This window comes from Epinephelus lanceolatus, chromosome 14, assembly GCF_041903045.1.
Source record: "Epinephelus lanceolatus isolate andai-2023 chromosome 14, ASM4190304v1, whole genome shotgun sequence".
In the NCBI taxonomy this organism is placed as follows: Eukaryota; Metazoa; Chordata; class Actinopteri; order Perciformes; family Serranidae; genus Epinephelus; species Epinephelus lanceolatus.
Window position 1 is genome coordinate 6,202,150 of NC_135747.1, and position 15,458 is coordinate 6,217,607.

At 41.8% G+C, this 15,458-nt stretch overlaps 1 protein-coding gene across 1 annotated transcript in view; it reads left to right on the plus strand.

Annotated features, from left to right (window-relative positions):
* The window catches only part of gli2a (GLI family zinc finger 2a), a 110,883-nt gene that overhangs the window by 20,347 nt on the left and 75,078 nt on the right, over nt 1-15,458 (plus strand). Inside the window, exon 2 of the mRNA XM_033617777.2 lies at nt 5,834-5,973. Within this exon, the coding sequence (XP_033473668.2) occupies nt 5,859-5,973 (115 nt within the window). The 5' untranslated portion in view covers nt 5,834-5,858. The remainder of the gene's footprint in view (nt 1-5,833; nt 5,974-15,458) is intronic.

The following is a 15,458-nucleotide window of genomic DNA, read 5'->3' on the forward strand; positions in this document are numbered from 1 at the left end:
TCTAGCCTTTTAAAAGGCAGCTTTGCATTGAAATGAACTTAATAAATCATTTAAAGCAGTAATCTGTAAGGTTCTTGTTTTGGTATTTGGCTTCTACACAGACATTGTGATGGTGTTCTTGCTCTGCACTTCCCAGAAATCATTCAGTAATCAGACAGCAAAGCTGATCTTGGGGTGGCTTTTTCCTCATTTTTATAATTTGTACATTTTAGGTCTGTTTAACATCACTTCCATATGACAGATCATCAAAACACCAGATGTAGAAGTTTTGGCAACACTTTATATTTAGGCCCCTTTAATTAGCGATAATTAATAGATAATAAGAGCCATATAAGTCCTTATAAGAATATTATCATCATCACTATTATTGTTGTTATTATTGTTAGTAGTAGTAGTAGTAGTAGTGGTACAATATTATGTTGTAAAGGTCTAGTGTGTAGGATTAAGGGTTATCTATTTGTAGAAATGTTTATTATACCTGAAACTTAGAGTCACTGTGTTTTCATTATCTTAGAATGAGCTGTTTGTATATACATTGGCGCAGGTCCTCTTCCATGAAGTCCACCATGTTCTACGGTAGCCCACCACCCCACTGTGATTCTCCTACATGCAGTTTCAGTTCTGCAACTTCACCCTAGATGCCACTAAATCCTATATTAATAATAATTCTACTATATAATTGTTGATAATAGGATCATATAACACATTTATTGTTAGATTCTAAAACATTATTAAGCACATATAAGAAATGCATTGTTCACAGTTCACTATTCTCTTTAGTTAACTCTTAAGTTAAAGTTAACTATGCTTCTTGCTGCTACCAGATGTAAAGTGAGAGCAATACCTAGTTAATGCTAATAAATCCCTCATTATGCACTTATTAACAGGGTTGCTTGTTTTTTTTTTAGATTTTTAAAGAGGAAGGGCTGACATGCAGCAAAGGGCCCAAGCTGGTTTTGAACCCAGGTTAATTATTTTAGAATATTACTTTAAAGATTGTTTTGCTAACGACAATATTTTAGCAGTGATGCACAAGTGACTTCCATATACCAAGCGACAACCTCCAGGGCTAAAAAATGAAGCCAATGCGGAAGTGCCAAAAACTGCAGTTCTTTGAACGCCCACTTGAGGCGTCCCTGTAGACCCCATGTTAAAATGCCCAACTTTACAGCGGAAATAAACGTAATTGGGCGGGCCACTTTGAGTGATAGGCTGTTTGCGGATAGTGTCCTCAGCTTCTCAATCAGATCCACCCCTCGTTTCTCCACAGCACCAGCCCTTCGTCACTTCTGACTTCAAAATACCAAGATGGCGACGGCCGAAATGGTGAACTTGAGGCTTTAAACTGGAAGTCCATGAATCATTGGGTGACGTCACGGTAGCTACATTAAATATTTTTACAGTCTATGGGTAAAAGTTATGAAAAGTTCAAAAAGTAAGTAAGAAAGAAAGACAGAAAATCATAAGAGCTAGAATACTGTATTTATATGTAATCTTGTACTCACATTCTATCAACCTTGACCACATGTAGTGCTCATTCCAGATGGGGTAGCTGCAAAAAGCATAGTAAAAAGTGCATGTGCACTATGTATAACTCCAGATTGCAGCTGCAAGAGATTAATTCCTGCCTGGTCCCCCTTCACTGCATGTCATACTTTTTTCTGTCACTCTCTTTTCTTTTCTTTTTTCTTGGTCAAAAAACAAAAAAAAACAAAAAAAACTTTTAAGGGCATAATAATGGGTTAATTAACCCTAACAAGGCATTGTTCTTGCTTCAGATCTGGTAGTTGCAAAAAGCATATTTAACTAATAAGGGCACATTTAACTGCTAATAAATGCCAACAATAAGCATTTTTATGATGCTATTATTAACACTTATTTAGTTTTATTAACACATGAAAATGTTAATCAACATCTTTTAAAGACTTGTGGTCATTATTTCCTGTTAAAGAATGTTTATTACAAGGATCTTCATTTAAAACATTAAAAAAGTTGTCATGTCAGTGACAGGTCATATATCAGACATAACATAAATGGAGGATTCATTTCTGTAACATTTATTTGAAAAGTAAAGACTGATCTTTGGAGTTTGGTGACTGTGTGTTGTAAGTCGGAGTAATCCTGCCCTGCTATCTAAAGTCCCCAGTATGTGGTCACATGGCACTAAAGGGTGGAGAAATGAGAGGGTGTGGGGGGTGCTTATCCTGTTCGTGCCACAACGGGCTGCCCAGCCAACCAGAAGATGAGAAAAGAAGTGCACCCTTGTTGTTTGTTCGCCTTTGGCCCCTGCCATCTGTCCGCTTGGTTCCTGACACCTGTACCAGCCTGTCAGAGCTGGGCTTCCCTGTCATCAGGGGCAACGTGGGTTTGGCCTGTAGGGAGACACCGGCTAGTGGGAGGGGGGTAATGTAACAGCTCCACAGAATTAAGGAAAAAAAGGTGGGGTGGGGGGGTGGGGGGGTGGGGGAATCAAGGTGAAGTTGGGGCCACTTTTGAAATTAACTCAAACCTAGCAGTTTTACTTAGTTTTAAGAACTTACAGCACTAAACTGTGCCTGGTGATCAATTTTTAATTTATTTTAATTTTTAGGTAAATGACCTGTACAGGTGCTTGTACCCCAAACCTCTCCTCATCAAAATATTGGCTCGAGGTTCAGAGGCAATTGGGAAGCAAATAGTTGGCATACTGTGAAAGCATGGAAACAGCTATTAATGCGGTGCCAGATGTTCATCAGACGGTGATGTTAAGGGGAGGATTCTCAGTTATTTTTAAGGGGCAAGCTGCTTGAAAGGCAAACTCTGTTGCTGTGAGCACTGGTGTGTTCATGGGCATGTCTTATCTTTGCCAAGAGGGTTCACAACCAAAGAGAGCCTGTTTTCTGGCCAACTCTGAATAAGATAAAAGCCCATGAAAGAGCACATTAAATTCTATCACAAAGGTGATGTCAGAGTGACGGAGTTCTCCAAGACAAGACTCAAGGACGTTTTGGCACCAGAGAAAAAAAGAAACAGATGCAACCTAAACCTGTTAGTCACCCACCTCTAATCGGCTTACATTGGCTCGGTGACAGGCGACTGGCACCTCCGAAGGGTCACAGACATGGCTGCTAATACACACACATCACAATAAAGGATGACATGTTGGATATCCACATGAAACCAAAAACAGCACTTCACACTTTCAACAAACGGAAACCAGATCACTGAACAATTACCTTTTCTTTTTAATGACGGTATCATTCTCAGCACGCATAATTATATATTTGCGTTACCATGTTCTCATACATTCCAATAAGAATGTGTTTTTAGTGTGCTTTGATGTGTTAGATTTTTTATGGTCTTTCTTACAGCCAAAAATCACATTTGTTTCCTGACTTGAGTGAAAATTAATTTCCAGATTGCTGTTTCAGGGTGTTGTTTGTGTCCTTTGGGCACAAGTCAACTCATAAACACTTTAGTTTTATAAGACTTCAGACTAAAAAATGATAACTTTGGTACATTCGTGTAAAGTTTTAATCAACTGACTTCCCATAGCTGCCAACAGGTGTGAGGTGCAAACTGAAGTGCTCTATTTGGATGCCCTAAAGCATTCAGATGCATACTAAAATATCTTTAACTTTTCCAAACATGGAAAGGAGTCCTTTTCCTTGCACCTGTGAAACATGAAGTCACCCCCTGTGATTACATCCTCGTTGCTCGGTCTTGCCATAATGTCATCTCAGCATTCTGTCAAAGCGGACAGACATTTTCTCGCTAGTGCCTGAAAGCAGGTGGAAAAGCGATGACTGGGAACTAGCGGAGTGTGGAATGACTTCTCCCTCCCAGGCAGGGACTGTTTGTTCACAGCAGAGGATGATCTTGTAGGTCCCACCAAGTCAAACAAGTGGCACGTTCCCAAGTCATCGAGCCATTCACACAGACGTGAGGAGGTATTGACACAGTGTGTGTGGCTAAAACCTCAGCGCTGAGGGCCACTCACATTTACAATTGGAACAGAAGAGCACTGTGAGCTCATTACATCAAACTGAGAAACCTGTCTGTGTGTTGAGGGCCTGACCTGACAGAAGTTACACTGACAGAATAAATACATACACAAATCACAGTGTAAACATTGTAATCCACTTCACTCAATTGAAAAAAAACTTATATAATTTCACTGTCTTGGCTTGGTAGATGGTTTGGTATTCAACGAAGAAAGGTGAAACATTTATGAGAAGTTTTTCAAAATTAAGTGTATTTAGTTCAAATGAGGGGGAGAGAAATGGCTGAAGATGGAAAATGGCTTAATATCAATTTTGTTTATGACCAAAGCCTATTTCAGGAGTATTAGCAGTTTTGTGAAAAACGTAAGACTTAGTAAATCGTATTTCAAATTAAAGGGTGGGTGCATCTGTGTTTTTCAAATAGAAACTCCCCTGCAACCGTTAGCAAAAAGCTAACATAGCCTGGAAGATTTAATTTTGGAGATGGAACATGGTGCTATTTGGTTATTAAGGTTTTCCACAATAATTTATTTTTAGAATCAATAATTTATTTTTAGAATCCTACAATAATTTATTTTTAGAATCCTGCTGCAACAAATTGATTTTTATTTTTGGAGCTGGACCGTTCATAAGTAGTGCTCTTGGAATATATATGTATATATATGTATACACATATATATATATATGTATATATATATATATATATATATATATATATGTATATATACCATTCGATTATTATCAAGAGATTGAGCAGCAGAACACCCAGTGCAGTGAAAGGGAAACTTAACTGCCTTCACTCGCCTCTGCAGCAGGGACTCGACTTTTCTTCAAACTGCTGCTGAGGAAAAGTAGCTCTGCCCACGCTGCGTAATTTAGAGAGTTGACACAGATTGATAAAACCGATCCACTGCCGTAACTGATTATTAAACTTTTATTTAATCAGATGAAGACATATTACAATACAGTAAAACACTGCATTTACACTGTATAAACACATTAATAGATCCATAATCAATGTATTACCTACAGTTAGATGGCGATCAGCACGCTTCTAGTTTAGAGTAGAAGCTAAGCAAATTACTGCTGTGACCGACTCGTTGGTTCAGCTCCTAAATAACACAAACAAACTTACCAATTAGAGGCAGCGGTAGACCAGCAACTCCTCATGTTCTGCGAGGTCTGGTGGGTGTGGATGGGGGATGGGGTCAGCGGCAAAATGTATTTTAGCCCCCCTTAAAAAAGGACCACCTAAAAGAATCAATATCATTTGAGGTGTATGCTGTGTTGAGATTATTTTACCACTTTACCTTGCCATCAGTAAGCCCTTAACAACAGGGAATTACATATATATATATATATATATATATATATATATATATGTATACACACATATATATTGGAGTCACCCTTTAAAGGGTTTATCTGCAGCATTTACTCCAATATATATATGTGTATATATATATATATATATATACACATATATATTGGAGTCACCCTTTAAAGGGTTTATCTGCAGCATTCCTGACTTTAAAATCACATTTATGGATCTAAGAAAGATTCTAAAATCAGCCAAAATCTTGACAGACTAGCATTGGTCCACTAGCTTCTTTAACTCAGTGCAATTGCTTATCAAGATATATGTCATCTTTCTTTGTGAAAAAATTAAACTTTTTTTTTTTTTTTTTTTACCATTCATAAGTAAGAACCATCTTATTGGTTTGCGTATAACAAACCCACAGTTCCCATGAACTTATTTTAAATGTGTTACTTAATTTACACCACAGCAGTTGTTGTTTTTTTGCTAACATAAAATATATGACCTAACAGTGTCTCTCTTGCCTACCCAGGTTGTGACGTAAATTGAAGAGCAGCATGGAGACTTCAGCTCCAACAGCCACTGAGAAGAAGGAGTGTAAGGGTTCAGGTCTGGATGGAAGCAGCTTCTCAGAAATCCCAAAGAAGCCCTCACCCACCACTCTGACCAGAGGTACAGCTCTTTTCTTATTTACACTTTAGATATTTGACTAAGAGTGGACATAGAGTTGGTATCACACATAATTGCTTCAGAATGATAGTAAGCAAGGTCATTTAGTAATTTGGTGAAAAACCGGCAACGCTTCAGCTCTATTTATTCCGCTAGTATAATAGAAGACTCTGTATCTTTTGGTTTTTCTGTAGGATCGTGTACTCTGCAGTGCAGTGAACTGAAACATTATGGCTACTCACATAAGTAGCTGGGTGGCACATGAAAAGAGTTAGACCAAGAGATAGGGGCCGTGTGTTTCAGAGATGTCAGAGAATGGGTGATGAAAAAATGTTATAATGAGATCGAAAGACCTTGTTCTCACCTCCCGAGTGTAAATTTCATGAATTACTAAAAGAGGCTGGCAAAGCAGTGGACGACATGGTGTATCAGAGTCCTCGGATAAAGGCTGCGTGGAGGGAAGCACCTTTGAAATGCTAAGAAGATTTCGTATGACATTGTGGTGTTAGTAGTGTTTCTGCTTAATGATGGGCTTGGTGGCCTGCCACAAGAGGAGCCACGAGCATTAATTGTTTAGGGATGTGGGGTGAAAAACTAGGACGTTTCAGTGCGCCCTCCCTGGCACCTCCACAAAGAGGCCACAAGTTTTTTCAAACCAGCAACGAAGAAAATATTGCACTTGCCATGACATGAATTATTTAGTCATTTACACAGTTATGACCATTGTGCGTTATGTAGGCTGTGGTGGTTGAATTTCATAACCTTGCACCACTGAATATAAGCAGTCTGCACCCATCATGGCTTATTTGTGCTTGAGAGGTACCACAGAGGGTGCAGGGTGAGTGAGCTTCCCACTATAAAGGGGTCATAATTAAAAGATGAGAGCTCATGTTTTCATTAGTGAATGTGTGATGAAAACTCCTCATAACGAGGCTTGAGGACCTTGTTCAGGCCTCTGAGGTACCAGTGTTATAAATTACTAAAGCCTGCTGGTGGAGCCGGCTTGTGGACACTCAAACCCCTCTGGAAGACATACTGGCATCATCTGAGGGGGCCACTGCAGGAACATATCATTCAAGTTGCTTTACTGTTTAATGAAGGGCTTGGTGGCCTGCCATTACAAAGCTCACTTTGTCCCACGGGGTAACAGTAAAAGTAGGACGTTACTTTGTCATTAGATAGTTTTAATGCTCTGCTTTTGTTTTCAATTTGATTATTCTTTCTTTTTATTTGAACTCGTTCTCAGATTAGTATGCATGTGGAAACAAAATGTGGGGCAAATGTGAATAAATCAAGCAGCTTGGAAACATTCTTTGGAAGATGTCACAAACTGGCTTACTTTAAGGTCCTCTGTATTCAGCTTACTTGTATTTGAATTGCAAAGTACTCCAAACCATGCAGACTAAAGTTTTTTAAGCTTGAAAATGAACCCGCACAATACAATAGTGTAACTTAAGCAGAAACATCCTGAGAACATCTTGTTCACCCTAATCAGCTGTGTCAGTTGCCCACAGATATCATAACTTGTTTCATGAGAGCTAACTTTGCTTGTGTTTCATAGAGACATGCCTTGCCCTTTTGAACTTGTCTGTCTCGAATTGTGAAGACATAATGGAAGTGCGCCTGGCTACTACTGTAGAGTGTGAGTCAGGGTCCAAGGGGAAGTAAAAGGAAAGAGGATAGAGGCCAGGGATGCTGGCGCAAAACTGCAGGTCGGGTTTAGTCTGTGTGATAGGAATCAGGCCTCTTTCTCAGGGCCTTGTTAATGGTTTTAAATGGGCACCCGGATTTTGTGTGACAGCCTGCATCTGTCTCGCAGCTACAGGGCGTGCTTCCACAGGCACAGCCCTTGCAACCTGACTCCCCGGCCCCGGGATTTACGAGTCTGCGTCGGCTTGTGCTTTACCATGTCAGAGTAACATGTGTCCAGATTAGGTACCAGGACTGTAAAACATCTCATGGTTTCAAAGGAATACCTGTGATTGATGCGCCCCCTCCTTCCTGCTACACACCACATGGACGCTCAGATGTGTTGTGTGCTGAGGAAGAGCAACGCTTTCAAACACAGATCTGCCAACTTGTTGTTTTACGGCCCTTATTATGTTCTGGGAAAGTTTGCCAAAGAGAATTTTTCCATCATCCCTCACTTTGGTGTTGACTGTACGAGGCCAGTGGAGCAGACAAGCTCACTAACACTCTGATTATTTCTGCCTAAGCAGTGTGTTGTATTCATCTTTCTTAGAGTTCGGCCGCAGCTCGCAAACTCCCGACAGAGACTGATGTTCTTCAGCATAAAAAACACATTGTCCACAGACAATTATTCACAGCATTGATATATCTAAGGAGGATGCCAATGAGAGGCACCAAAAAAAAATGACCTCACCTTTGTCAACACTCGCTGTCTCACTTGTACTCAAGCAAGAATGCAGCGTTAAATCAACCAACCTACATTTTTTTCACATGAAAATGGATTGGCTGCAAGTCTGACTGAGACTGGTCACTGCAGCACGGATGGATGAAGAAGAGTAGTGTGGTGTAATTAGTCTTGCAGGGAGTAGAGCGTGGCTTTGCGATAAGGAGCCATGTGTTAATCATGGCAATCATGGGTAAGTCTGAGATGGAGCTACAGTCTGAAGAGTCTCCACTGGGGTCTCCGCACTGGCCACAAGGTCTTTCTCTGGAGGGTGCTCTGGAGCGGGTCATGGCCCCCCCTGGCAGAGAAAAATGTCCCAGAGCAAAATAGACCCTCGCTTCCCCCAGCTCCCTCCCCGTCCACAGGCCTACTCCAAAGCGACAGCCACTAATCTTCCTGAGAAAGAGATTTCTGCCTTTCTTTCTGTGCTCCTAAATGAGGCTCTTACGCTGCTGTGGTTCCACAGACCGGGTGAGAGGTGGAGGGGGGGGTGGGGTGGTGGTGGTGGGGGGGGCCTCAGTGGCCAGGGTTATGCAGGGATGACCGCATTCATGCCAGACCACTGTGCCCCCTTTTGGTTTAACTCCTTGGCCTCTCCACCTAAGTTGAAAGAGAAGGGAATCAGAATCAGAGAATCCATCCCCTGATGTTTCAAGTATTCTACTGCCAAGAAAAAATCCTGGTATTGTATATTTCTGCAAACCACAAATACAATACTTTACACATTATCGTGTAGCAGACACGTTATGTTTTAACATCATTGTGTTAACATGGGGTTAGGTCTAGGCACAAACACCACTTGGTTATGATTAGGAAAAGATCATGTTTTAGCTTAAAATATCCGGTTTTAGGGCCGCAATCCCGGCTGGAAACACAGCAATGTCTCTGTAAAACACAAACACTTTTCAAGGCACTGGCTAAACAGTGATGGGTCGGTACAAAACACCCATGTTTGGTGCCTAAAAGGTGGCTGGCAAGGCTGTGATATCTTGCTAAAAAAAAACTATTTTGTCGCTTGTTGGTCTTGACCAGTGATCTTCAACTCGCCTAGGTGACACAATACCCACCATCCTCTCCACCTGTTTTGACTTTATATACTGGGTTTTGAGGGCACAGTCCCGCTTTAAATTGCAGCAGTTGGTAGAAAAACTTTCCGTAGCAGTATCCCCACTGGAAAAATGGCAATAGGTTGCAAAAAAACACCCTAGGTGGCTAAGAATCGGATGGAAACATGGAGATGAAATGCTAAATCACAACCAATTTTGTTTGTTGGTCTCAAACACTGGTCTGCAGCTTGGCAGGCATCTTGCCAAGGTGGTACGACATCCACCACCATCCCTTCTACCTCGTGATGACAAAGTCAGCTCATATACTATGTCGATTTAGAAACGATAATACAAATGTAACGTAGCTGTGCTTGGCAGAAATGTAAAATACCAACATTTTCTTCTTGTGCCTTGGCTGTCTACTGAGCATAAAAGAAAAGAAATATGCAGTTCGTCCCAATGGCAGTGATACTCTGTAACAGTCAGACAGGTCAATTGTTTTTTGACCAAGGCAAACAGACTTTTATGATAACTGTGCAGGGCAATGCAGCTTCATGTACAGTATCTTTGCTATTTAAAGAAATACTGCAGATCAAGTTCCAAGGCTGTATATACAAGAAACACCTCCCCTGGCTTCTCCAAACATGTCATGGATTTCATTTTTAACAGCCCAAAGTACATATTGGTGTCCCCAGTGTTGAGAAAGACTCAGCTCTATCAGGTGTCATCTACAGTAACATTTTATAACAGCATATCAATAATGTCTTTCCTGATACTTGAGAAGACCTGCAAGCAACAAGCTTACAGGAAGGCCTATTGACCAAGTCCCATTGTTGTTTATTTTCCTGTCAGGGTCTATAGCTGCACACTATCAGGAATCCACTGCCGTCCTCCAAGAATGACTTCAAGAGAGGCCGATATGGTTTCTGTCCCGGAATGACTTTCAATTTATGGCCTTCTATTTGCAAACTTATAGCTTCATCATCTGCAGAGTCAGTTTACGATTAGATTTTGTGCCTGATATGTCCAGTGTATGCCTTTACTTGACACTGGACACATCTAATGAAACATTACATCAGTTTTTTTTAATTCAAATTTTCTAACTGGTCTGCTTGGGGGGAAAAAATGCTTAAATACTTGAATGGCTGGCTGGCTGACTATCTGGCTTTCAGAGATCAGTGCTCACATTACTTCATGTGGCTCTTATAAACAGTTAACTTGGTTGCTTTCCAAGCCACTCCTCAACTTCAGCTTCCATCCTCGCATTTCTTTCTCTGCCTTATCTAGAGTTTCATTTTGTTCAGTGGTTGGCCAAGAACAGGTTTAAAGATTATATATGCTAAGTGAAAGCAGAAGGAGGACATCTTGTCTTTTTTCATTGGTTGCTGATGGCTGTGTAAAGTTCCAAACACAGGTTTTTGAGGCCTGAGTACCTGCTGAAGTTGCGCCCTGTATCATCCCTCATTACAGGGCGTTCTTATCACAGACGAGCTGGCCTACATACTAAGAGAAGGGAACTGCGGGAGGATGCAGTGTGCTTCTCCTCTCAGTGATTGGTAGCAATTGTTCACAAGGGTTTTGAGGCCTAATAGACTGTATATACATGTATAATCATTACTTTATTTTTTTCATTTTATTTAAAACTGAATTATACATTAGTTTCCTGGATTCTTTTTTATGTTTACTTGAAATAAGTAAGCAAAGAAACTGAATCCAACGATGGAGTTCAGAGGAATTCTTAACGAGTTGAAAGCACTATTGAGACTTGTCTTCCTAGTTTTGAAAAAGAATATCTCAAGACAAATGTTTATTTTAGTGAATGCTTAGAAGACAGTCATAAAGGCAAATATTAAGCAGCCTAGTCTTCAGATTGTATTTTCTGAGCCAATGCCTATAGTATGTTGACTGAATGGAGCACTGACAGCCTTTGAAAGGTCTCTAATGTGGTTATGAAACATAAATCAGGCTCAAATGAGAGGACATTTCTGATATTGGTTGTTTCTTTGGAACGCTCTGCCTCTGCTTCAAAGCCTCCCAGAGTTAAAAAAGCAACGTGGTATGCTTTGGGCAATGTCTGCGAATATAAATCTCTCTGTACCAGAGGCGTCTACACACACAGAGGGCCCAAAGACAACATGTTACATTCCTCGCCGTTTACAAGCAGTGGGAGAGGAGGTGGAGGCAATATATGGATGCTTTAGGGGATTAACCAACACCCTGTCCGCCAGCTTTCTCTCCCTATCCCTTGAGTCTCTCCCTTCTCCCTCGCTTGTACTTCCCTTTTTCTTTTTGTGCTTCATCCTCTCTTAAACAGAAAGCTCTTTCCCAGCATGCAGAGTGTAATCCATGCCCCTGCCTCTAAGACACTTCCTGCCTGTTTTGTTTGTTGGACTGATGGGAATCAGCCCAATAAGGTGCCTAGCTCTCCCCTCTTCTCTAAGGTGTCGCCTCAGGCAACCACTTTCTTTTGACGGGAAGACGCCGCATGTTATTAAAGAACTTGTTGAAAGTCCATGCCCGTGCATTTCTATGCTGTCAACTCTCAATCTCCCTGACCTGGTGTGACCCTCGGTATCCATCAGACTCAAGCCACCAGTCTGCCAGCTTCGGCTACTTTCATCCGCTAATGTAGCCCTAACACTCACAGTTCAAGTGAAGCAAAATAAACGTCTGAGGAGTTTAGACGTGGTAAAACAAAAATGTGTGCTAGCTGTAAACACGGGCGGGAGGCGCTTATGTAAACAGGCCTGGTTCCTACGGCTGAGTTGGTCTAGAGGCGGACAGTTTGTGGTCAGGCTCTTCCGGTTCAGTCTGCCCCCCCCACCCCCCCCTTCCATACACACACACACCACCACCATCTCCCCCTCCTCCCCTGCAGACACAGCTGTGGTCCGCCCTTGTAGAAACGCTGCTGGAGGAAAAGAATTAATCACAGAGATGCACGGAGCAAAAAGAGCCCACTCACCCATGATGAGAAGTGCATGTCTGCAGTCACTAAGGCATCAGCTGAGAATATATAAAACAATAAACACCCCAAGAAGTTTGCATCAACATGTATCTCTCCAGGGAGAACGTTTTATTAAATGTTCCAGACTTCTACTATTAAGACCCCCAACAATCACAGAGCAGTTGTGTCTCTGCCAGTGGACAACTGGTGCCTGTACAATTAATGCGTGGTGTAATTATATTGTAGCTTCCCCAGAAAACAAGAGGAGGAAATTGATTTTTTGCCATCAGTAAAATTCCTCTTGAGAGAAACGCTGCTTCTTGTAATTATAGATCTAAGGTTTCACTGCTGCTGCTCTCCAGCTTCTGCTAGCATTTAACAATTAGCCACTGAGAGCTCTGGGGCACAGTCACAGAGCCAGAATTGTTCATACATGTCACCTGCCAGCTGATGGGTGAACTTAGTGAAATAACCTGGGTTCAAACCTTTAAATAAAATGGTTGCGATGAGAAACAATACCAAACCACCCTTCACAGTCAGCGGCAAGGGTAGTGTGTGGGCAGAGGTATTCCATAAACATTTATGAAAAAAGAAACTTTTACAATATATTTTCATGGTCACATCCCCAGACGGGAGAATTTTTTTTCCAGATGGAGTGTGTGGCCATGACACCGGCCATCTCCAATGGCCTCATTCCAAGGACAGTACAGACGAGTCGCAGTAAACTGTGCGACCAGCAAAATAAGCAGATGAGGTTGCCTCAGTAAATACAGTGGACACAGGTTTAGCAAACAGTAGCTGCCCACATTTACTGTCTCTTGGAACATGTCCTTAAAACAGGATCAGAGGGGGGAAACTGAAAGGCTTCTTAAACAAATGTCACATTAAATTTGGTGTCATTTTTACTTCCTGGAGTTTATTATTGATTTTTTTTATCTAATATTCAGGCACAACTTATAATACATTTAATACTGTCCTTATAATATAAGGGCAGTATTACAGAAGGGCTTATTTTATAATATAAAATAAGCCCTTCTGTGCAGAGTTTGCATGTTCTCCCCATGTCAGCGTGAGTACTCTGGCTTCCTCCCACAGTCCAAAGACATGCAGGTTAGGTTAATTGGTGACTCTAAATTGTCCATAGGTGTGAATGTGAGTGTGAATGGTTGTCAGTCTCTATGTGTCAGCCCTGTGATAGTCTGGCGACCTGTCCAGGGTGTACCCTGCCTCTCGCCTAATGTCAGCTGGGATAGGCTGCAGCCCCCCCGCGACCCTCAAGAGGTTAAGCGGTTAGGAAAATGGGTGGAAAAATGGATGGACTCTGGCTTCCTCCCACAATCCAAATTGATGACTCTGAATTGGCCGTAGGTGTCAATGTGAGTGTTAATGGTTGTCTGTTTCTATGATAGTTCCCCGTGATAGTCAGGAGTCCTGTCAAGGGTGTACCCTTCCTTTTACCCAATGTCAGCTGGGATAGGCTTCAGGACCCCTGTGACCCCCATTCTCGGAACCCATCGGCTGTATTCGGCATCTGACTTCCGGCAGACGGCGATACAGCCTCTGGGGGCAGACCCCCGATTTTTTGGCATTCCAGTTTGATTTGGGTGGAGGAGGCGAATTTCCGTTTCCGACTTCCGTTTATATATAAGTAAGTATGCTGAACCGTTGCGATGGATTCAGAGTTTGCAGTGACATCAATTATGTCCCGCCTTGTTAGTTCACCGCACAGACCGTTTAACCTGGCAACAACTGCAGCCGGCTCAAACCTGATTGGTCAATATCACGCGGACTACAAACAGCCTTGCACCGGAAACCAGGGCTCTTCCGCTCTTCTTCCGGAGGCAAGATCTCCGGGGTTTGCCTACAGACTCTACATTCACTGAATGTAGAGTGTGTATATAGAGACTATGTGACCCCTAACAGGATAAGTGGTTACAAAAAATGAGTGAAAAATTAATATACAGGCACAGCTTTTACTACATTTTAAGGCTGGTATAAATATAAAGCTTAACAGCAGTATTTCTGTCTGAGAGTGAAGAAAACTGTTACCAGTCTCATTTTGTTGAAAAATTGGCATGCCAAGTCGGCCTTCCTTCCCCGGCCATGATTGCGTCCACTATCTCATCCTCCTTTTCAGACTTTTTTGACACGCATAAATGCCACTATAACAAGGGCTCATTTCATGTTTGTTTTGATTTTGCTCTTACCTCTACAGCAGTGCAAATGGATGACACACGCTGATGACATTTTATTCTTGCGTACTGATGTTGATTGACCTACATTGTAGCCTGAGGTTCAGTAGACGCTGTCATTTGTATAGTCTGCATACATCAACTTGGTGTCGTACCCAAGTTTATTAGATACGTGTTGCACAGTTTAGCTTGCACTAAACTTCTAAGATTGCTGAAATCTCAGTCTTTAGGAAGCTTTAGGGAGAGCTGTATGTATTTCTTGGCAAACAACAGCCAGGCGCAGTGACTTTTCCGTCATGACTATTAGATTACCATGGAACCAGCAACCACTTAAGCTACTACAGCCTCCTAGCTTCCTACACACCTAGTGAAGACTGTGATATGTGGTTGAAATGGGTCCATGTCATTGGTTCGACAGCCCATTGGTTCGACATCCCATTAGTCCGACTGTCCGCGGTGCTGAACCTTACGCACCATACGCCCGCCGCGACCGGCTTGAGGCGGAGCAGGCTCACGGCTTATGAGTTTGTCACTTTCTTTTTCATTTTAACCCACACCATGATCTTTTCCTGACCCTAACCAAGTGGTTTTTGTGCCTAAACCTAACCAGACCTTAACCACAGGGCATCATGATGATTTCGGAACGGACTTCGGAACAATGAGTTTAATATGGTCGGAACAATGGGATGTCGAACCAATGGGCTGTCAAACCAATGGGCAGTTCCCAGTTGAAATCTTCATAGAAGCCAGTTAGTTGTTATTTTGTTGACATGCATAGAATATAATTTTGGGAACAACATGTTTGGAAAAGAAAGCTCAACTCAAAGGTTTAATTATTAACCTTACAGGGACTTTCAACCACATCACATGGTATTCTTCAGCAAATGGAT